We start from the raw sequence: 24759 nt of genomic DNA on the forward strand, positions 1-24759 counted from the left end.
ATACTCACACAGACACATATACACACACACAGGTTCACATACAGACACCCACACATACTCACACACACAGGTTCACATACAGACACCCACACATACTCACACAGACACATATACACACACACACAGGTTCACATACAGACACCCACACATACTCACACAGACACATATACACACACACACAGGTTCACATACAGACACCCATACATACTCACACAGACACATATACACACACACACAGGTTCACATACAGACACCCACACATACTCACACAGACACATATACACACACACACAGGTTCACATACAGACACCCACACGTACTCACACAGACACATATACACACACACACAGGTTCACATACAGACACCCACACATACTCACACAGACACATATACACACACACACAGGTTCACATACAGACACCCACACATACTCACACAGACACATATATACACACACACAGGTTCACATACAGACACCCACACATACTCACACAGACACATATACACACACACAGGTTCACATACAGACACCCACACATACTCACACAGACACATATACACACACACACAGGTTCACATACAGACACCCACACATACTCACACAGACACATATACACACACACAGGTTCACATACAGACACCCACACATACTCACACAGACACATATACACACACACAGGTTCACATACAGACACCCACACATACTCACACAGACACATATACACACACACACAGGTTCACATACAGACACCCACACATACTCACACAGACACATATACACACACACACAGGTTCACATACAGACACCCATACATACTCACACAGACACATATACATACATACACAGATTCACATACAGACACCCATACATACTCACACAGACACATATACACACACACACAGGTTCACATACAGACACCCATACATACTCACACAGACACATATACATACATACACAGATTCACATACAGAAACCCATACATATCCACATAGACATACATACACACACAGACCGACACTCAAACATACAGATACACACACACACACACACACAAAGACTCACATATTCAGACACATACAGACACTCCGACATATGCATGCATACACATTTACATAACACATACACACACAGAGACAGACACACATATGCAGCCAGACACACATACAGAAACACATATACAATATATACATATGCACATACAATACTTCAGGCTAAAATCGCTGTGCTTTTTCCCATCTGTTTTGGGGATTGCTGCAGTGAATGTGCTGAATTTTATGTTCTTTTGAACCCCATTTAGTTATAAAGAAGGCTGTATATTCCAGCACAAAGTATAGCACCAACCAGCGAGGAATGAGCCTCAACCCTGGGCATGACAGTCAAAGTTATAAAACAGCTTTACCTGACAATGAACGAACCATTACAAGAGGGAAATAAACTAAAAACACAGAAATAAACATCAGGCCTTATTAACACAGTATCTATTTACCTGTATGGTATTTTATAATGCCTGGCTTAAAATACATTTCATAAGTATGTCTATTCCCAAAGTTTTCCAATGACATTTTAAAATGTAGGTTAGTAAATCTTGAGATTGGCTTAGATAGATTGTGAGACCAGGTCTAACTCTGTGAGCTTCATATGAGGTACTGTAAGCCCGGTCTTGTGTAGTTGCCGTTGTCATACGTTTGGGCCCACAAACCATTGCTATTGCAGAGAGCCAGCATGGACACAACATGCCGAATGGCCTCTTTCTGTGCTGTAACCATGCTACGATTCTATGATTCAATCTTCTTTCTGTTACTTTCCAGAAGTTTTCTTTTCCCATCAGTGAGAAACGTAGGGCCAATTAAGGCCTCACAATGCAGGACACTGCCAAGGTTAAGAGGAACAGAGATGAGGTAAATCAACAAGTAGTGGTGGTTGAGTGGATCTGAGTTTGAGCATAAAAGCCTAAGGGAAGACAGAACAATATAGAACAGTAGAAACTTCATCATGGAAGGAAGCCATTTCCTCCATCATGCCAGTCAGGAAGTGATTTGAGTGTAAGCAGTGCAGTGTGTTTACATTCAAACATTTGGATCTGTGAAGGTATTGAGCTAATTTCAACTTTAGTGGCTTTTGGCAAAACCACCTCCCTGTATTGGGTTTTCTTTAAGCTGAACATAGTGTCACTAGTTTGCAGAACATGTGTCTTTTCATTGCCGTTGTTTAATACATCCCACCATTCTGTTTTTATATAGGTTATAGATATAGAGGGCTGAATTTTGCCACAAACTGGCAAGTCCTGCCGTCAGGGCCGAAAGTGGGAGGCAATCCTGCTTCGGTGGGTGGCGGGACCTGGGTTGTCATATTGCTGGTGGCAGCCAATTAATAGGCTGCTGCTGGGTCCACCATCCAGGTAAGGATGGCAGCCCATCCCCCAAGAGTTATGGGCCTAATCAGAGGGCCGGCAGCTCAGCTGCCTCGGCAGCACCATTGATGTCAACTCTGGGACTTGAGCACAAAAATCAAGGCTGACACTCCACTGCTGGACTGAGGGAATGCTGCACTGTGGCAGGTTCTGTCTTTCAGATGAGACATTAAACTGAGGCCTTGTCTGTCCTCTCAGGTGGATGTAAAAGATCACATGGCACTATTTCAAGGAAGAGCAAGGAAGTTATCCTTGGTGTCCTGGCCAATATTTATCCCTCAATCAACATCACAAAAACATTTCATCTGGTAATATCATACCAACATTGTTAGGAGCAGGAGTAGGCCATATTGCTGTGTGTGGGAGCTTGCTGTGCACATATTGGCTGCTGCATTTCCCAAATAACAACAGCGACTCCTCTTCAAATGTACTTCATTGGATGTAAAGCACTTGTGATGTCCTGTGGTCGCGAAAGGAGCTATATAAATGCAAATCTTTCTTTTTGTCTTTTTGATTGAAAAGCACAGTCCATGCAAGGTGTTTAAGTGCACACCTCAGTCCTCACTCCTTTCCCCAGGCTAGGTTACATCTGAATGCTCAGCACTTAAAATGCATGTTCAAAACTAATGCATTTAGTATAATGGGGCCATTAATAGTGACAGGAGACACAGAGCCAGACAGCCTGGATGGGAGAAGAAGGGAGAGGAGGTCCAACATTATTGAGGATACCAGTTTAGATTCAATGATGTGTATGCATTAACTGGTCCATACTATATTGAAAGAGAATCAAACTGTTTGCTCTTTTTCAGTCATATGTTTTAAAGCGAGCATCCTTGAGGACAGTTAGCCCCTTTTACATTTTCCCATTGGATATTTGACTTTTATCACTTCAACAATTTCCAGTTTGGCACTGAACTGGTGTTTAGCAGCTCACAATGACTATAGCAATAGTGTTTCAGGTGTAAATGATATCCTAAAAAGAGATTTTCATGAAATCATTAACATTCAGTAACTGCACAAATATCAGTAACCACAAAAATCTTGTTTTTCTTTCAAAAGCTTCCATTCCTTTCAACGACGTGTTTCTTTTGCACTGAATGTTGCACATCCAACAATTCTAGGTATGGAACAATGGATACCCAGGAGTGAGATACAGACTGGAATCTAATTGAGGGGTTTAGATGATTTATATATAGAATAATGGATACCTGGGATTGAGTTACAGACTGGAATTTCATCCAGGAATTCAGATAGTTTATATACAAAATGATGGATACCTGAGAGTGAGTTATAGGCTGGAATCTATTAAAGGGATTCATATATCGTAAGAATTAAGAGAAAAGCACAGGCTCTCATGGCTGTTTGGTAAACTCTGATATTGGAGTACAGCCCTGGTAGGGTATCTGCTTTGTTATTACATGGGTTGTAAAGTGCATTAGATGCCTTTAACAGTTGTTGGATTATTGTCTTTGTCAAAGCATCCATTCATGTAGATACTGATTTGGTGCACTACATGACATTCATGCACTGATTGCATGGTAAGAGATAAACTATTGAAAAATAATGATTGTTTACTAATAAATAATTCTCAATTTGGTTATTAGAAAGTAATGTGAAAATGTTGATGCTGAGTACAATGAAACAGAATGTTAATATGTTTTTAGTGTATTTCTTGTTTTGAAGTTTTTTTTGCACATGTCTGTCACTCATCGTTCCTCCTGCAATAGTGTTGAGCTTTCAAATAACTTGGATTGACCTGACATACCCATCCTCCAATATCTAGGCTGTGGGACTTATTATTTTCATATTCAGTGGATCTGGTCAGTAGAATGAAAATAACCTCTTGTCACTATTAGCACCATTAGTCACAATCATTATTAGTCTTCTGTTCCAGAGCAACGGCAGTAGACCATTCAGCCACTTGAGTCTATTCCATCATGGCTGATCTGTACCTCAACTCCATTCACCCACTATTGTTCCATATCCTTCGATACACTTATCTAACAATAAATAGGTCAATCACAGTCTTGCAAATGCCCTTGCCACAGGATCAACAACCTTTTGGAAGAGTGAGTTCCGGAATTTCTACTAGCCTTTCGTGTGAAAAAGTGTTGTCTCATTAATGGCCCAGCTCCATTTTTAAAATTATTCCTCCTTACTCTGTTCTGAATTCCCCCATAGAGGAAAATGTTTCTCTGCATCAATCCTACCAGGAAGTAATGCCATGCTGGTTGGTAATTTATTTATTTATTTAGAGATACAGCACTGAAACAGGTCCTTCGGCCCACCGAGTCTGTGCCAACCAACAACCACCCATTTATACTAATCCTACATCAATCTCATATTCCCTACCACATTCCCACCACATACCTACACTAGGGGCAATTTACAATGGCCAATTTACCTATCAACTTGCAAGTCTTCGGCTGTGGAAGGAAACCGGAGCACCACGCGGAAACCCACGCGGTCACAGGGAGAACTTGCAAACTCTGCATAGGCAGTACCCAGAATTGAACCCGGGTCACTGGAGCTGTGAGGCTGCGGTGCTAACCATAACTCAGCTTTATGATGTGCTGGTGCTTAGAATCTGAAATGTGAGCCCACTCTATCTTGGTTGCACAAGAAACCTATTTTATGGTTCATTCTGTGTAAATCTGTTGATAAATTCAGGAGCAGAAGTGGCCCAGAATACATTGCAAAATGGTGCGATGACATTATTGCACTTTGTATCCTGGGATGCAAACTAAGTCAAACCAACTTGGAATTCAGGTGTAACCAAAATCAGATGGCTGGAAGAACAAAACTAAACAACATGTATTTTTATAGCGTCTTTACTGAAGTAGAATGTCCCAAGGTGCTTTGCAGGAATGTTATCAAACAAAATTTGACACCGAGCCGCATAAGGAGACATTGGGACTGATGACCAAAAGCTTGGTCAAAGATATATGTTTTAAGGAGCGACAAAGGAGGAGAGAGAGGTCAAGAGGTGGAAAGGTTTAGGAAGAGAATTTCAGAGCTTAGGGCCCAGGCAGCTGAAGGCAAGACTGCCAAAGTCAGAGTGATTAAAATTGCAGGAGTGTGGAGATGTCAGTGATTGTAGGAGTGGAGGAGATTAGAGAGATAGGGAGGTGGTGATGCCATGGAGGGATTTGAAAACCAGGATGAGAGTTTTAAAATTGAGGAGTTGCTTAACCGGGAGCAACTACATTGCTTTGGTTTTATTTTACTGCTAACTGGCGGCTGGATTCTGTACACATCCTTTCTGTGGATTGCCACCTTGATATGGTGGAGAGGTTTGTGCGTCCTGATGACCTCTTGAGCAATGCCATTGGGGGCTCACTGCTCCTGGTAGGACCTCCCATGGTGGCAAGATCGGGGGGAGTGGAGCCAGACAAAGTGTGATCCAAAGAGTCCTCAATGGTGGAACAGGCAAAGGAAGACTGTGTCTCACTGGCTGTAAAGGTGGAAGAAGGCTGCAGCAGCAAGGAGGTCTGTGGTTTGACAGGTCACTGAAATCTGACCACCATCCCATGAAGATCGTGTAGACATTGACGGCAGTCATGGTCACCACATTAGTAAAATCACTTGCAGCCTTCTACCAGTGTCTGTACAATCAGCACATTTCTGGTGCCTTGGGTATCTATCAGATGCTGCCAGTGGAAATCTCATTAAAGTACACATTTCCAAATCATATAAAACAAATTTAGCTGGCAATTAGTGAGGACAAACTTAAAATATGCAGAGCTCTTAGATTAATTACCATGCCATTTCAGCCACAATGTAGCATAACATGGTGATGGGGACAGGGGGTGGTGGGTTGCACAAAGCTGCTGAAGATCTCTCCAAACCACTTCATGTTCTAAGGAACATTGACACATAGGAGCAGCAGTAGGACATTGAGCCCTTCAGTTTGTTCCACCATCTAATTTGGTCATGTACCTCAATTCCATTTACCTGCCTTTGATCCATCTACCCTTGATACCCTTGTCTAACAAAAAAATCTATCAATCTCAGTCTTAAAAATTTCAGTTGACCCAGCCTCCATTCATATACACAAGTCTTGTTTGGTTAACTGTCCTCATCCTGCCCATGTGCCTAATGATGCACTGGTCACACTTTTTGACATCACACTTTTTGTGCTGATGTTTTCTACATTGTTATATAGGCAATTTAACATGTTCTTATTTTGTATTAATTCTGCTTTTAATGGGCTTTTATTATTACATCTTAGAATGTTTATTGTACCAAGAGTATTTCTATTATGTTTATCACTTTTTATACTCTGACCTTTGCTCTCATCCCTTTTTATTATCTATGTATTATTATGTCTACCCACCCCTTCCTAACTGCATCCCATCCCCACCTCTCCCCATCACTTTACGGCTTTAAAGTCCTCTCTACAGCCTTCGTTATCCTTTCCCCTAGGACCTTGCCTCCAGCCTAGTTCAGGTGCAGCCTGACCCAGCGGTACAACTACCTCCTGTCCCAGTTCTGCTGCCCATGTCCTATGAAAATGCAACCCGATCCTTTCGACACAAGTCTTTCACCGTGCATTTACTTTTATGATCTGTTTTTCTGCCAATTAGCACATGGTTCGAGCAGTAATCCAGAGATTACCATCCTTGAAATCCTATATTTTAGTTTAGATTTTACATTTTTCACTTAGAAATTGACCCATGATAGTTATTTTAAATTAATATCTGGGAGACTGTCATTACCTTCTGCTTTTCCTCTTCATGGAGTTTTGGAGTATATTCATTTTTTAAAATCCATTACTATGTTAGAATAGTTACTCCATGTGTTTAAAATCAATTACATTTTACTTGTGTATTTGGATTGTTTCAATTGGAGGCTTTTTGGCTGTATGTGTAGTTATAATTGTTATTTTTCTGGTGGGAATGATGTGTTTTGTGGGGTTGATGGTTTTAAGTGTACTGGTTATATATTTGGATGAGTATTTTAGTGTGCTTGGGTATATTTAGCTATATTTATGGTGTATTTGTCTGGGCTTGATGATAATTTTAGTTTGGCTTGCTGGTTTAATTGAGTGGGTTTGGTTGGATTGAAAGTTGCAATTGCTTAACTTTGTGGTATATTTGGTGGGGAGGGTGGAGGAAGATGTGTTTGGCTGAGTTTGGTGAAATTGGGTGGATTTGTTTGGTTCAATATTTGGTTTGATGTTTCTAACAAGTTTACACTTATTTGGTTGGGTTTCAGGGTGTATTTAGTTGGACTTGATAGTGTATTTTTTCATTTTGTATAATTAGGTATATTTTGGCAACTTATCTTTGGATGAGTTTTATGATTGTTAGTTTAGGTGTTTTTTGATGTGTTTTGTTGGGTTTGTCCTTGTATTTGAGTTTCATGGTGTACTTAGATGGGATTGTTAGTGTTTGAATGGATTTGATAGTACATTTGGTTGCACTGAATGATATTATTGGGTGAGTGCCTTGATATTGATACTGTATTGAGTTGGGATTGAAGTATTTTTTGGATGTGTTTGTGCATCTGAGTGGGTTAGATGAACTGATTGGAATGGGCAATTGGATAGATTTAATTAGATAATTGAATGGGTTGATGGTGTATTTTGGTGTGTTGTGGGTGGCTTTGAGAGCATATCTGGGTCTTTTTAGTGGACTTGATATTGTTTGACCTACATGAGTGGCCTGCATGGTATATGAATGGGTTTTGATGGTGTATTAGGTGATTTTGATGTTTTTAAGTAGATGTTTTGTAGCTTTGCTGATATATGTTGATGAGTCTAGTGTATTTGGGTGATTTTGATGTGTTAGGTGAGTTTTGCAGTTTATTTTGGGTTTAATGGTGTCATTGAGCTAATTTGATTGGATTCAATGCATGTTGGAATTGGATGACTCTATTTGACAGTGCATTAGGTGGAGTTTCATGGCATATTTAGATGCATCAGTAGCTTTTGGTCAATTTAGCTGGCTCTGTAGAGCTATTTTGGTGCCTTTGCTTGAGTATCTTGAGTTGGTTTGCTGTTCTGTTTGTTGTACATGGATATTGAGTAGATTCGGCGTATTCATAGAATGAAACAACACAGAAGGAGGCCATTCGGCCCATCGTGACTCTGCTGACTCTTTGCAAGAGCTATCCAATAAATGCCACTCCTCTGCTCTTTACCAATAGCCCTACAAATACTTCTTTAAAAATATACATATTATGGTTGATGTGATGGTGCATTTGAGACTACATTGATTTGTTTTGTGTATTTAGGCATGGTCTTCTGGTGCATTTGTTCGTTTTCTTTTAGTTGGGTCTGGAGTGCTTCCTGGAGTATTTTGAGTTGGCTTGTTGGTATGTTTTTGAGTGGCTTTGAGAATACACTGGGTATGTTTGCTAAGGTGTATGGTTGTGTTTGTGGGAACTTCAGGATAGGTTTGCTGTTGTAACATTTTGGGTGGGTTTAAGGGTGCATTTGTATAGGACAAAAGTATTGAATGGGATTGATGCATTTTGTTTGCCTTGATGGCTTTCCTCTGGCTTCTGCTGGGTTTGATTTTGAGTCAGATGGGTTTACTGATGTATTTTGAGTGGGCTTGCTTGTATATTTGGGCTGTTTAACTTGGTAATTTATGAATTTGTGGTTTACCTACTCGTGTCAAGTGTCAAATGGCAAGTGCCATTCTTGTCATATTTTGGATTATGTTGGAGTCAGTCTCTGCTAATGTCCTATGATTAACAAAATTACAGCCCCAGAACATTGAATTTTAAAGGAGTCTCTCCCATCCCTGCCAAATGAATAAAATGGGCAAATATAATGGCTGATTGTAAATTGTTTCACATTTTAAAATATGTGCTGTGAATGGGGTCTGAGTGAACCTCACTGAATACCATCAACCCTGGATCTTCACTCAGCACCACTATTTTTTAATATAAAGGATATGGGAATGTTACACTTTGGAGAGAATACTGGCAAGAAATGTGACACAGCTCCAATTTATAATTAGCATTCTTATTAGCAAGCAGATTATTTTGGAATATATTGGGATATTAAGAGTACCTCCAAACTCTGAAAACCCTGACACACTCTTTAGGGACCCCCTGCAAATATTTAAATGCTGTTAGAGGATTCTGCAAATACTTAATTATGTTGGCACACTCCTGGAAATCCTCAGCAAATATTAGCACTTCCAGCATTTTGCCTGCAAATATTGACACACCTTCAGGGATCCAGCGCAAATATTGACACACCTTCAGGGATCCAGCGCAAATATTGACACACTTTCTGGGATCCTCCTGCAATATTTACACACTTGCAATGATCTAGTGCAAATATTAACATACACGCTGGGGATCTCCTGCAATATTTAACACGTTCTTAGCAACCCAGTCCAAATATTGACACACACAAAGTGGAGACTTCCTGGAAAAATCCAGACATCACTGCAAATGAGTCCTAACTTCAAAAGATAGAGTAAGATATCTAAAGGAAAACTGTGCTATCATTCTGGACTGTTTTATTAACATAAAACAATACAAATAACTATGCCACTAACTCAACAAAAATAAAATGTCGCAAAATCTGATGATCTCTGAAATCCCTCAGGTTTGCTCACTTTCAATCTGAAATCGTTTGCCTTATCACTTACTGTAAGTGATTCATTTTCACCTATCAATTTAAAGAGAATGATCCAACAGTCCATTCAACAGTGAGGAATTAAAAAGGAATAATAGTTTTACATACCTTTAAAAAGAATTCCGTCCACCTCCCCCATTTTTCTTCGAATTTCTCCAGCGATACAGTGACCATTTAAAAATTTACAATGACCATTTTAATTCAAATCACTCGAAAGTACATAAACAGGAAGAATTGTTCTGGTTGTTGTGTGTAACAAAATCGGAAACATATCACCTCCTGACTCCCCAAAGCCTGTCCACCATCTACAAGGCACAAGTCAGGAGTGTGATAGAATACTCTCCGCTTGCCTGGATGGGTGCAGCTCCAACAACACTCAGGAAGCACAACACCATCCAGGACAAAGCAGTCCGCTTGATTGGCACCCCATCCACCGCCTTCAACATTTACTCCCTTCGCTAATGGCACACAGTGGCAGCAGTGTGTACCATATACACGTTGCACTGCAGCAACTCACCTCCTTCAACAGCACCTTCCAAACCCACGATCTCTACCACCTCGAAGGACAAGGGCAGCTGATGCATGGGAACACCACCACCTGCAAGTTCCCCTCCAAGCCACACACCATCCTGACTTGAACTATATCGCTGTTCCTCCACTTTATTGGGTCAAAATTCTGGAACTCCCTTCCTAACAGCACTGTGGGTGTAACTACCCCACATGGACTGCAGCGGTTCAAGAAGGCAGCTCACCACCACTTTCCTAATGACACCTAGGGATGGGCAACAAATGCTGGTCTAACCAGCGATGCCCACATCCCATGAATAAAAAAAAGGTCTTGTGTATTTTTAAAACCACATTTATGATGTTGCAAAATGAAATCCCTAGAGCAATTGATGCTTCCCCATGAGTTCAGATGGTATGAACACATTGTCTGAACCTGATAGAAACCATGGGCAGAATTGTACTGGTCCCGTTGTGGTGGGAACGGAGGTGGTGGGCGGTGGGGGGGGACAGTAAAATAGCAGGAAGCCACATTGGGACAGCTCCCCGATGCAGTCCCACTGCCAGGGAAGTTTCCCAGTGGTGGGCTGGGAGCTGGATCAACTGACCATACAACAGAGGCAGGCAGCTAATTTAAATATTTAAGGCTCCAATTAGGGATTTTTTTGGAGTTGCCCCTTGCCACGTGCGGAGGCCGCCAGCTTAATGGAGGGGCCTCCCTGCACCAGCCCGGGGGAGCATCAGAGCTGGAAAGCTCCATTCCTCAAAGGCAGCCCCCCACCCTGGCCCCAACGATTGCTCCGGAGGTGTTTCTCCTCTGTCCTGCAGGGTCTTCCACCCTTGGTCATCCAGAGTTTTATTTTAAAATTTGCCCTCCAAGGTGTCTCCATGTTGAGGTGCCTTTGCGGTCCCCTGCCTGCCTCAGCAACGTCTATCACTCCCAGTAGGGCCGCCGAGGCTTCAGAGCTGCCAGCCCTGAGACTTTAGACTGGCAGCGTCGGGAGCCCAGCGCAGTCCTTAATTGGATGATGTGTGAGGCAGTCAATTAGGAGGCTGCCTCCAGGAATATAGCTCCCCCAGACTAGATACCAGCAAGTCCCAGCTCAGGACCCCATTTGGTCCTGACATCGGGGTCCCAAAGCCCCTGGTAAAATCCTGCCCTATAAGTTTATAAATCATGGTTGAAGAAACACTTCAAAGTGCTGTTTGTTTTTGAAATAAAAATAACTTCTGGTTTAACCTCCTGATTTCATGGAAGGGGCAAATCATAATATTTAAAGGGAGTGTCCGAGGGATTTAGAAGAAATATTCAAATGGGATTCTGAGGAGTTTAAAGGAAATATTTAAAGAGAAAGTTGGAGGCATTTAAAGGAAATATTTAAAGTGAAAAGCGTGCAGCAACTAATGTAAAGTCGACTACGGCGGACAGTTGAGTATTGGCGTTACGAATGTAAGAGTAAAATGATTAATTTAGCTGAGATACAAATTCTTTTAATTGTCCAATGTCAAGTTCCTTTTTACGAAGATGCAGGAATCTCCATTGTGTAATCTCTCTGTTTTTGGAGGCCATTTCCCAGGTGTTGGCAGTAGAAGCAGTTCCTTATTGGGTCACCACCTCTCTCTTTGAGTGAGTTAGTGTTCAGGCTGGGCAAGGAGAACTGGGGTGAGGACAACCGAGATGTTTTCTGGGGTTGGGAGACCCAGGGCTGCCAAAGGTAGGGTGGGCTGGCTGGGGAGTCTGAGGGTCAGCAAGTCTACTCACTCAGGGACAACCCCCCACCCCCACCCTGTTGTGCTTCAATTTGTTTCTTGTTCATTGGGAGAGAAATTCCATGGTGGAAAAGAGAATTATTTTGCAAATTCAAATGAGAAGCGCAGAAGTATTTTAAAAAATGTATTTTTGTATATTAATTCATGGAGAGGTCAATGAAATCCAATAGAGGAGGTTGCTTTAAAGGCAATTTCTATTTAAAATATATTTACAGATGAAAATGTGTTTACTGGGGCTGGACTGACCATCACAAACACTTTTTTAATGAACACACAGTGAAAGGTAACTTAATTTTAGTTCAGAACAATTAAGAATCATAGAATCAAAGAATGGTTACAGTACAGGAGGAGGCCATTCAGCCAGTTGTGTCCATGCCAGCTCTCTGTAAAAGGAACTCAGCTAGTCCCACTCCCCCACCCTTTCCGCATAGCCCTGCAATTTTTTTTTATGTTCAGGTGTTTATCCAATTCCTTTTTGAAAGCCATGATTGAATCTGCTTCCACCACACTCTCAGGCATTGCATTCCAAATCCTAACCCCTCGCTGCGTAAAAATGTTTTCCCACATGTTGCCGTTGCTTCTTTTGCCAGTCAGTTAATTCAGTGTCCTCTGTTTCTCGACTCTTCCACTAATAGGAATAGTTTCTCTCTATCTAATCTGTCTCTTCATGATTTTGAACAACCATCAAATCTCCTCTCAACCTTCTCTTTAAGGAGAACAAGCCCAGCTTCTCTTATCTATCTACATAATAAAGTCCCTCATCCCTGGAACTATTCTGATAAATCTTTTCTGCACCCTCTCTAAAGCCTTCACATCCTTACTAAAGTGCAGTGCCCAGAACTTCACGTAATACTTCAGTCTAGGCCAAACCAGTGTTTTATAAAGATTTATCATAACTTCCTTGCTTTTGTACTCTATGCCTCTTTTTATAAAGCCCAGGATCCCATATGCCTTATTAACCACTTTCTCAACCTGCTCTGCCACCTTCAATGATTTGTGCTCCTGCACCCTTTTAGAATCCTTGCTGACTTTCCTTACTTATTAAATAAATAGAGGAACAAATTTAATAAATAATAAAAATAATGGGCAACAAAATCCTGATTTGGGTTCAGTTGAGATGGCAAGTCATTGTAACATTCCAGAGTGTTTCATCCTGTTGGAACTCACAATGTACAGCTTCTTATATACTGTTATACAGAATGAGAGTTGACATTTAAAAATATATCTTATATATGAAAACAAATTCTGTTTTAATTTAGATTCTGAAGACATTTCATCAAGTGACAGAAAACTTTCCAAATCCAATCTGAGCCAAACAAAAAAGAGAAAGAAAAGACGCCACAGGTGAGAATTGATATTCCCAGCCTGTCTGTAGACTGATGTGTCTCTTTAAATGTACCTGTTCTCATTCTGTCCATATTGTGTCTGTAGTATGTGTCAACTGTATTTGTCTATCTGTACTCTGTTCACCTGTCTCTACTATATTCCAGCTGTTTGCCTATTCAGGCTGTAATTCAGCTGTTTTTCCATCCATGCTGTGTTCCAGCTGTTTGCCTATCCATGCTGTGTTCCAGCTGTTTGTCTATCCCTGCTGTGTTTCAGCTGTTTGCCTATCCCTGCTGTGTTCCAGCTGTTTGCCTATTCATGCTGTATTTTACCTGTTTGCCTATTCCTGCTGTGTTCCAGCTGTTTGCCTATCCCTGCTGTGTTCCAGCTGTTTGCCTATCCCTGCTGTGTTTCAGCTGTTTGCCTATCCCTGCTGTGTTCCAGCTGTTTGCCTATTCATGCTGTATTTTACCTGTTTGCCTATTCCTGCTGTGTTCCAGCTGTTTGCCTATCCCTGCTGCATTCCAGCTGTTTGTTTATCCATGCTGTGTTCCAGCTGTTTGTCTATCTATGCTGTGTTCCAGCTGTTTGCCTATTCATGCTGTATTTTATCTGTTTGCCCATCCCTGCTGTGTTCCAGCTGTTTTCCGATTCCTGCTGCATTCCAGCTGTTTGTCTATCCATGCTGTATTTTATCTGTTTGCCCATCCCTGCTGTGTTCCAGCTGTTTTCTGATTCCTGCTGTGTTCCAGCTGTTTGTCTATCCATGCTGTATTTTATCTGTTTGCCTATCCCTGCTGTGTTCCAGCTGTTTGTCTATCCATGCTGTATTTTATCTGTTTGCCGATCCCTGCTGTGTTCCAGCTGTTTGTCTATCCATGCTGTATTTTATCTGTTTGCCTATCCCTGCTGTGTTCCAGCTGTTTGCCTATCCCTGCTGTGTTCCAGCGGTTTGTCTATCCATGCTGTATTTTATCTGTTTGTCTATCCATGCTGAATTTTATCTGTTTGCCTATCCCTGCTGTGTTCCAGCTGTTTGTCTATCCCTTCTGTGTTCCAGCTGTTTGCCTATCCATGCTGTATTTTATCTGTTTGTCTATCCCTTCTGTGTTCCAGCTGTTTGCCTGTCCCTTCTGTGTTCCAGCTGTTTGCCTATCCCTTCTGTGTTCCAGCTGTTTGCCTATCCCTGCTGTATTTTCTCTTTGTCTATCCCTGCTGCGTTTCAGCTGTTTGCCTATCCCTGCTGTGTTCCAGCTGTTTGCCTATCCCTGCTGTATTTTCTCTGTCTATCCCTGCTGCGTTTCAGCTGTTTGCCTATCCCTGCTGTGTTCCAGCTGTTTGTCTATCCATGCTTTATTTTATCTGTTTGCCTATCCCTGTTGTGTTCCAGCTATTTGTCTATCCATGCTGTATTTTATCTGTTTGTCTATCAATGCTGTGTTTCAGCTGTCTGCCAGTCCCTGCTGTGTTCCAGCTGTTTGCCTACCTTTTCTGCGTTCCAGCTGTTTGCCTATCCATGCTGTGTTCCAGCTGTTTGCCTATTTGTGCTGTATTTTGTCTGTTTGCATATCCAGTAGGCAGCTGCTTTAACACAAGAGGTTTCACTGGAACATCAGTGTTCAGCTTCATTGGGTGACATGAAAAAGAGAATAAATTGCAGCATTTCCTACAAAGCTAGACTATGTGATGTGACATCTGCTTTCAGACACTAAAGCTGCATATTAAACAAGCGGAGTTAATATCTGTACAATAGGAGCAGCTTCCTCCAAACTAAGCAGCAAGTTTCACTGTTCTTGATATCTGGATGGAAATACTGAGGGATGCTCAGAGTTCAGTGTTTCTTGTGTGTGGCTCACTGTCTGCTAATTTTCTTTTCTTTCCAATTTTAAGGACTATTTTCACTTCTTACCAGTTGGAGGAGCTGGAAAAGGCATTTAACGAAGCTCACTATCCAGATGTGTACGCACGGGAAATGCTGGCCATGAAAACAGAGTTACCAGAGGACAGGATTCAGGTAAATCGAAAGAGTGAGAGAGATAGAGCGAAGAAAACAGATATAGATGAATGACACAGATTGAGGAAAACAGATGCAGAGATACAGTGAGAAAGACCAGAGTGAGAGAGACAGGCAGATGGACAGAGAGAGACAGAGAGAGCAAGAGAGGCAGTCACAGATGGACAGACAGTGAGAGAGGCAGACGAACAGACAAAGAGAGATAGATACAGAGAGATGCAGCGAGAGAGATAGACACGGACAGAGAGAAATAGTGAGAGCGACAGACTCAGAAAGAGACACAGAGCAACTCAGAGAGAGAGAGCGAGACAGAGAGTGAGGCACAGCAAGTCAGTTACAGTAAGAGAGACGGAGAGAGACGGATACGGATGGAGCGGCTGAGAGAAAAAGACAGACACAGACAGAGAGACATGATGAGACTGATAGAGATGCACACAAGTGTGGGGGGAAGGCGGGGCAGGGTGGGAGGGTTGTTGAATATAAATCACACACATAACGAGTAAAAACTAAATAAATAATGATGGGAATTTAATTTTTGAGTAAAGTCTCTGGGGGGAAATAACTTGAACAAACACTCTTGCCCCAAATTGATTTCTTTAAACATTACTTGTAAAACATGGTTTTCTTGCAAAGATTTCATGTGGGAGTAGCACAATTCATCTTTTCCATTTTTCAAACATGTAAGTGAGTTATGAAGTTTTGTTAGTGGCTTCCTGTGAATTGAATTAGATGGGGAAGGCTGGGCATTGAGAAGGACACTGATCCAAGATCAATGCAGAAGGAACCCAACATGATCCCGCCCACTTCCAATTTAATGGGGGCACATTTGGAGGTGAGCAAGAAACCCCCATGGAGCTGTCGGGTAAGTAATTTGAATATTTAAATAATCAATTAATTGTGAATTTAACCCAGGATTCTGGCTTTAACTGCCAGTGCAAGGGTTCCAGAGCTGTGTCAAACTTGCAGAGGTCAACAAGGCGAGAACACAGCAGGGAGTCATTGTTCGATGAAACTGACCGGCTTGAAAGCCTTTAAACAGTGAAACTGCACAGCCGCTGGCCTGCCTATGTGAAAGGCTTGTGCTCACAGCACTTGTTCAGGGGGACAGATTTCGCTGCTTCACAGGTGATTTCCAACTTTCTGGAATTCATTTCACTTACCTTGGACTTTACTCACCTTGATCTGATCTTCCCTGTTGTCAGCCTTGACTGCAGCAGGGGAGCAGTTTATGAAGCTCCACCTTGGACTTCTGATGAAGAACAAGAGGAGCAGCAACACCCAGCAGTGTCAGCAGCAGAAAGAGCAACACCAACCGCATCAGCCTTCTCCACGTGCCGCTCCACAGGACAGAAGGGATGGACATAGAGATCCAGTTCGAAGGGGGTGATACCCCCAACACAGGGCCTTACAAGCAGAGAGGATCAGCTTTCTCGCTATGCCTGAGCACTAGTGCCTCATGGAGCTGAGACTTTCACGGAAGCTCACTGCTGACATCTGGAGCAAGACCTCCTTCACTGTGGAGCAGGTGGGCATGCACTGCAGTGGCTGTCAAGCTGGATATCACTTGAGAGCCAACCCTGACTCACCCTGGAGTTGTGCGCCCTCTTCTCCTGCAAGGTGAGAATGCAGAGTGATATGAGTGTGAGAAATGGATTGTGTGGAGAGGATCGAGTGACAAACTTTGTGGAAAGCAACGGTGAGGGATGGGTGCAAGGTGTCAATAAAATGAGGTTGAGAGAGAGTGTTGGCTGCTCAGATGAGGATGTGGGGAGGTGCCCGGAGAGAGAGTGGAATGAGTGGAGCTGCGAGCTGCGTTATTCGGAGGTGTGCTGTGCAGGAGAATGCTGAGGAAGTCAGAGTGTGGGGCTTGGCACCTGAAAGTGTTACGTCACTCACCTTTCCTGTCCTTTTTAAGTCATTGGACCACTTGGGGGACTGTATCCAGGTTCGAGGGACCACACTCCTGCTGCTGACTTCCTCATCCACTTCTATCCACGTCTGCATGGTTTGAGAGGCTGGCATTTTCCTCCCATCTGCAGGAAGCAGAATTTCACTGTGGTTCCTCGAATCCAGCAGCAGGATCTCCAGGGAAGAAGCAGAGACCCAGTGGGATGAGGCAGCCTTGCACATCTCCCTTCCATTCCTGTAGTTTCTGAAACTTCAGACAGCGATGCAGAATTCAGACACTCTGACCCCTGCTAGGGTCCCTTTAAGTAGGGATCATTGCTTTGTCAGAGTGCAGGTCGTCATCATGTCTGGACCCTGTGATTGCTCAGGTAACAAACTGCTAACGCCATGGCTGAGTTAAAGAGCCAGGGCAAAATCCGCTTGGTAAAATTCAGGTTTCTGACCCACTGCCAGCCGTCTCTACCCCATAATGCAAGTGGGTCTAGTTTGGTAAAATTCCACCCAGGTTATGGCCTGGATTTTATGGGCCCCTCTGAGGTGGGGTCAGAGGCAGGGTGGGAGGGTGCCCATAGAATTGTGATGGGGGTGGAAGGCCCGTTGCCTTCCTGTCGCCAAACGATTTTGTCAGGGGCGGGATAGACCGACGAAAGCCTTCACAGCGAGAGGCCAACTGAGGCCCTTAAGTGGCCCATTAATGGCCACTTAAGGGCCTCTTCCCCCCGCCGCTGGGATTTAACCAGCTGTGGGTAGGTGGCTCCGCCACATGGGTAGGTTGCCCTGTAATATGAGGCACCCTCCCTGCGGGCTTTGTGTGAGGTGGGGGGTCTCTCCTCAGGGGGAAATCTGTGGGCACGGAGGACCCCTGCTGGGAAAAAGACTCCACCTCTCTGGACTTCCTTCCCTCTGCACCTCATGCCCACCTTCTCACCCACCCTTGTCAGGAGATTCTGGACTGTCTCCAGCGACCCTGCCTCACTCCGTGGTGCGGGATTTCAGTGCTGGGCCTGAGTCCGAGGCCTCTGCAGTACCAGCATTGGCCACCACTCCTGGTGGCACTGACAACATTGCTGCGCTGCCGGCCCTGTGATTGGTTGGCAGCTCTTGGAGGTGGGATCCCCATCTTTAAAGGGATGGGGATCCCGGCGCCAGGCACCAAAGTGCTGGAGCAACGCATGATCACGCCCGGGGGAGCTACGAAAGACCAAGGTGGTGTCCCCCGTCTTTCTGTCTCAGCGCCAGGAACCCTGCCAGTGTCACAAATCCAGCCCTAGAGAAGCTTATAATTTAATATATCATATTATCATCATCCCCAGTTATCATTACCAGAGAGAATTGAAATATATTGTTGAAACACTTTGTGGAGGGAAACTGAACATTTCAATGCAGTAACGGATCTTTTCTGTCAAATGTACAAAAGGTGAGACATTGATCCATTTAGAAAATATCTATTTAGGGGCAGGCACGTCCTTTACCCTGATCCCCATCATATATGTATTTTTTTGAATGAGGGGGAACTTGAAGGGAAAATCTGGCTATAATTATATATTTTAGAGAGGTCCAATGGTAGCAGAGCTGGTAGTGACCAGGCAGCTTTTTTTTCATCATTAATGGGATGTGGGCATCGCTGGCTAGGCCAGCATTTATTGCCCATCCCTAATTGCCCTTGAGAAGGTGGTGATGAGCTGCCTTCTTGAACTGTTGCTGTCCATGTGGGGGTAGATAAACCCACAGTGCTGTTAGGGAGAGAGTTCCAGGATTTTGACCCAGCGACAGTGAAGGAACAGCGATATAGTTCCAAGTCAGGATGGTATGTGAGGAACTTGCAGGTGGTGGGTTTCCATGTGCCTGTTGCCCTTCTCCTTCTAGGTGGCATTGGTTTGGTTTGGAAGGTGCTGTCGAAGGAGCCTTGTTGAGTTGCTGTAGTGCATCTTGTAGATGGTACACACTGCTGCTACTGTGCAGTGGTGATGAAGGGAGTGAATGTTTAAGGTGGTAGATGGAGTGCTGATCAAGCGGGTTGCTTTGTCCTGGATTGTGTTGAGCTTCTTGAGTGTCATTGGAGCCGCACTCATCTAGGCAAGTGGAGAGGATTCCAACACAAAACTGACTTGTGCCTTGTAGATGGTGGACAGGCTTTGGGGAGTCAGCAGGTGAGTTACTTGCCACAGAATTCCCAGCCTCTAATCTGCTCTTATAACCACAGTATTTATATGACTGGTCCAGTTAAGTTTCTGGTCAATGGTAACTCCCAGGATGTTAACTGTGGGGATTTAGTAATGGTAATGCCATTGAATGTCATACTCCCAGATACATGCTGTAGTAAATGGTTAAAATTACAGGTAGAATCAATTACAGATGGGTGGATAGCAAGAACTACAGCATGAACTGATAGGGCCATAGGCACCTGGGCAGATTCATATATCTATATTCATTAGATTGAAGGACAGGTTCAGATCAACAAAACAGATAAATATGGAAGAAAGGACTTTCATTACATAACACCTTTCATGAACTCAGAAAGTCCGAAAGTGCTTTACAGCCAATGAAGTACTTTTAAAGTGTAGTCAGTGTTGCAATGTGGGGAATAAACATGTTCTAAATGTAAATGCACTTGAGATATTGAAGCAGAAGAGGGATCCTGGGGTTTTACTGAGCAGGTCACTAAAAGCAGGAGCACAATGTTCCCAGGCTGTTAAAAAAGCAAACAGAATGTTGGAATGAGAAGCAAGGCATATCCAGAGAGGTTATTTAAAAACTTTTTGGTCCTGACAAGAGTATCTGGAGGACTGTGGGAAGTTTTAGTCTTCCTATTTCAGTTATTGGAGGGGATACAGAGAAACACCAAATGGCTGATCCCAGAACTTTGGGGGAATGACTTATGAGGAAAGATTGACTGCCCTGGTCCTTTCTCTCTTTAAAAAGACTGAGATGGGATAAGATGGAAGTGATTAAAGTTTGGAAAAGTTTGGACAAATTGAATCCAAGTAAACTTTCCTGTCATATACAAAAATTAGCACAAGAGATCATATTTACAAATTAAGGACAATGATAAAAATAGTAAATACGGGAGTAACTTTCTTATTAAAGGGGTGGTAAGTACATGGAACAGATTACCAGCACGGGTGATGGAACAAGAAACCTTAATGAATTTCAGGAAGGAACTAAACTGGTTCTTGTCGCTGAATGGGATTCAGGGTTACTAGGGATGCACCAGGAGAATAGGTTTAGATGAATTGAAGGTCTTTTTCTGCCAACAATTGTTGCTGTGTACATTTATTACAGAGACATGTACATATCTATAACAGATACATAAACAAAGAGATGGATTCACTATAGAAAATGTTACAGAGAAGTCGAGAGATGAGTACTGGCTTTAGGCTGGTGGCATGGCCACTTGGCAAGTTTCACTCCTATTTATGATGCAAGTTTAAATTGTCTCCATATTAGAGATGGATGATAGATCCACCTTGGCAGATGGTATTATTGATAATGGATTAATATATAGATGGATGCATTATAAATAAATAAATAGATAAGACACTGTAGATCGAGATCTATGAAGCAATCATTGTCATTTACGAAATTCCAGATTCCAAATTAAATCTATTAAATACATTTCACAATTTAGTTTGAGGAAGAGACAAAGCATTGCATTTGATTCAGTGATCAAACTCAGTGTGATATGATAGAGCATGTCTTTGACAGAGAGGTTGCAAGGTTTCATCATACATGAGTTCAGATGGTTTATATATAGAATAATGAATTTCTAGGAGTGACTAAAAGAAGCTGGGAAGAACTTGCATTTATATTGCACATTTGATGTCCTCAGGTTATCCCAAATTGCTTCAAAGCCAATGAAGTACCTTTGAAGCAGAGTCAGTTTATGTCGGGAAACAGTGCAGCCAAGTCCCACAAATAGGAGTGAGATAAATTATCAATAATCTGTTTTTTTTTCTTGTTGGTGTGATTGTGTGGATGAACTCTCCATTCTCTAAATGGTGCAATGTGATCTTTTACATCCCCCTAAAGAAACAAACAGGATCTTAACTGAAGGTCTGATCTGAAATATAACAGGGCAGTCCTCCCTCAGTACTACACTGAAGTGTCAGCCATGGTTCAGTTGGTAGCACTCTTGCCGCTGGGTTTAATGGGTTGGGGGTGAAATCCCACTCAGGAACTTGAGCACAAAATCCAGGCTGACACTGCAGTCCAGTACTGAGGGAGTGCCGCATTATCAGAGGTGCCATCTTTCAGACGAAAGGTTAAACCGAGGCCCTGTCTGCCCTATCCAGTGAACATAAAAGATCCCATGGCACCATTTCCCAAAAGAGCAAAGGACTTTTCCTACTATTCTGGCCAACATTTATCCCTCAACTAACTTCACTACAAAAACAGATTATCCAATCATGATCACATTGCTCCTTGTGGGAACTTCCTGTGTGCAAATTGGCTGCCTCATTTCTTACAACAGTGACTACAGGCAGAATTCTCCCAGCCCTATGGTGGCAGCTTTGGAAGTGAGGGGGCCAGTAAATTTACAGAAGTGTCGGGATAACTCTCCGACCTGTTCCTGCCTCCTCGCGATTTTTTTTGGAGCTGCTTCGGGGAGATGACAGCAATCCGCCAACACCAGCGGCAAGCCAATGAAGGTAATAATTGAGCCAATTGGGGCCATTTTTACAAGGGATTTGAATTTTGTCGGTGGCACACAGGACCCCCCCTGTTTTTCCTGCAGCTCACCAACTCACAGGAAGCGAGAACACAGCAGGAGGTCAGAACCCCATGAAATGCATATGCAGTGTCTCTCTGAAGGACCCAACTGGCAGGTCGTAGGCCATCTACCTGCAAATCTATGCATTTCACCTGCAGACAGATCAGGCAGATGGAGCTGGGTATGAGGGATTGGATGCTGGATCTCCATCTTGTGCTTCCTTCTCCTGCTCAACATCGCACAGCCTTCACACTGGGGCTGCCAGCCTCAGTTCACTTCGGCCGCTCTCCTTGACCTCCCTGTATTTCTGGGCCACCCACCGTCCCTAATTAGACGGTGAAAGCGGAGGTGGCCTGCTAATTGCCCGACTCCCCAGAGATGGCCCTGCCTAATTCCTTCTTAAGTTGGCAAAATTCAGCTCTACCCTTCAAAAATGCTTTCTTTTGGGCCTCCTTATCTCGAGAGACAATGGATATGCGCCTGGAGGTGGTCAGTGGTTTGTGAAGCAGCGCCTGGAGTGGCTATAAAGGCCAATTCTGGAGTGACAGGCTCTTCCACAGGTGCTGCAGAGAAATTTGTTTGTTGGGGCTGTTGCACAGTTGGCTCTCCCCTTGCGCCTCTGTCTTTTTTCCTGCCAACTACTAAGTCTCTTCGACTCGCCACAATTTAGCCCTGTCTTTATGGCTGCCCGCCAGCTCTGGCGAATGCTGGCAACTGACTCCCACGACTTGTGATCAATGTCACACGATTTCATGTCACGTTTGCAGACGTCTTTATAACGGAGACATGGACGGCCGGTGGGTCTGATACCAGTGGCGAGCTCGCTGTACAATGTGTCTTTGGGGATCCTGCCATCTTCCATGCGGCTCACATGGCCAAGCCATCTCAAGCGCCGCTGACTCAGTAGTGTGTATAAGCTGGGGGTGTTGGCCGCTTCAAGGACTTCTGTGTTGGAGATATAGTCCTGCCACCTGATGCCAAGTATTCTCCGAAGGCAGCGAAGATGGAATGAATTGAGACGTCGCTCTTGGCTGGCATACGTTGTCCAGGCCTCGCTGCCGTAGAGCAAGGTACTGAGGACACAGGCCTGATACACTCGGACTTTTGTGTTCCGTGTCAGTGCGCCATTTTCCCACACTCTCTTGGCCAGTCTGGACATAGCAGTGGAAGCCTTACCCATGCGCTTGTTGATTTCTGCATCTAGAGACAGGTTACTGGTGATAGTTGAGCCTAGGTAGGTGAACTCTTGAACCACTTCCAGAGCGTGGTCGCCAATATTGATGGATGGAGCATTTCTGACATCCTGCCCCATGATGTTCGTTTTCTTGAGGCTGATGGTTAGGCCAAATTCATTGCAGGCAGACGCAAACCTGTCGATGAGACTCTGCAGGCATTCTTCAGTGTGAGATGTTAAAGCAGCATCGTCAGCAAAGAGGAGTTCTCTGATGAGGACTTTCCGTACTTTGGACTTCGCTCTTAGACGGGCAAGGTTGAACAACCTGCCCCCTGATCTTGTGTGGAGGAAAATTCCTTCTTCAGAGGATTTGAACGCATGTGAAAGCAGCAGGGAGAAGAAAATCCCAAAAAGTGTGGGTGCGAGAACACAGCCCTGTTTCACACCACTCAGGATAGGAAAGGGCTCTGATGAGGAGCCACCATGTTGAATTGTGCCTTTCATATTGTCATGGAATGAGGTGATGATACTTAGTAGCTTTGGTGGACATCCGATCTTTTCTAGTAGTCTGAAGAGACCACGTCTGCTGACGAGGTCAAAGGCTTTGGTGAGATCAATGAAAGCAATGTAGAGGGGCATCTGTTGTTCACGGCATTTCTCCTGTATCTGACGAAGGGAGAACAGCATGTCAATAGTCGATCTCTCTGCACGAAAGCCACACTGTGCCTCAGGGTAGACGCGCTCGGCCAGCTTCTGGAGCCTGTTCAGAGCGACTCGAGCAAAGACTTTCCCCACTATGCTGAGCAGGGAGATTCCACGGTAGTTGTTGCAGTCACCGCGGTCACCTTTGTTTTTATAGAGGGTGATGATGTTGGCATCGCGCATGTCCTGGGGTACTGCTCCCTCGTCCCAGCACAGGCATAGCAGTTCATGTAGTGCTGAGAGTATAGCAGGCTTGGCACTCTTGATTATTTCAGGGGTAATGCTGTCCTTCCCAGGGGCTTTTCCGCTGGCTAGGGAATCAATGGCATCACTGAGTTCCGATTTGGTTGGCTGTATGTCCAGCTCATCCATGACTGGTAGAGGCTGGGCTGCATTGAGGGCAGTCTCAGTGACAGCATTCTCCCTGGAGTACAGTTCTAGGTAGTGCTCAACCCAGCGGTCCATCTGTTTGCGTTGGTCAGTGATTATGTCCCCCGATTTAGATTTGAGGGGGGTGATCTTCTTGATGGTTGGCCCAAGAGCTCTCTTCATGCCATCATACATTCCTCTGATGTTTCCGGTGTCTGAGGCCAGCTGAATATGACTGCATAGGTGTTGCCAGTAGTCGTTTGCGCAAC

At 43.7% G+C, this 24759-nt stretch overlaps 1 protein-coding gene across 1 annotated transcript in view; it reads left to right on the forward strand.

The window, feature by feature from the left end:
• The window catches only part of vsx2 (visual system homeobox 2), a 56086-nt gene that overhangs the window by 10335 nt on the left and 20992 nt on the right, over nt 1-24759 (forward strand). The window contains exons 2-3 of the mRNA XM_068038257.1: nt 13546-13630; nt 15503-15626. Of these exons, the coding sequence (XP_067894358.1) occupies nt 13546-13630; nt 15503-15626 (209 nt within the window). The remainder of the gene's footprint in view (nt 1-13545; nt 13631-15502; nt 15627-24759) is intronic.

Source organism: Heterodontus francisci, chromosome 9, assembly GCF_036365525.1.
Source record: "Heterodontus francisci isolate sHetFra1 chromosome 9, sHetFra1.hap1, whole genome shotgun sequence".
In the NCBI taxonomy this organism is placed as follows: domain Eukaryota; kingdom Metazoa; phylum Chordata; class Chondrichthyes; order Heterodontiformes; family Heterodontidae; genus Heterodontus; species Heterodontus francisci.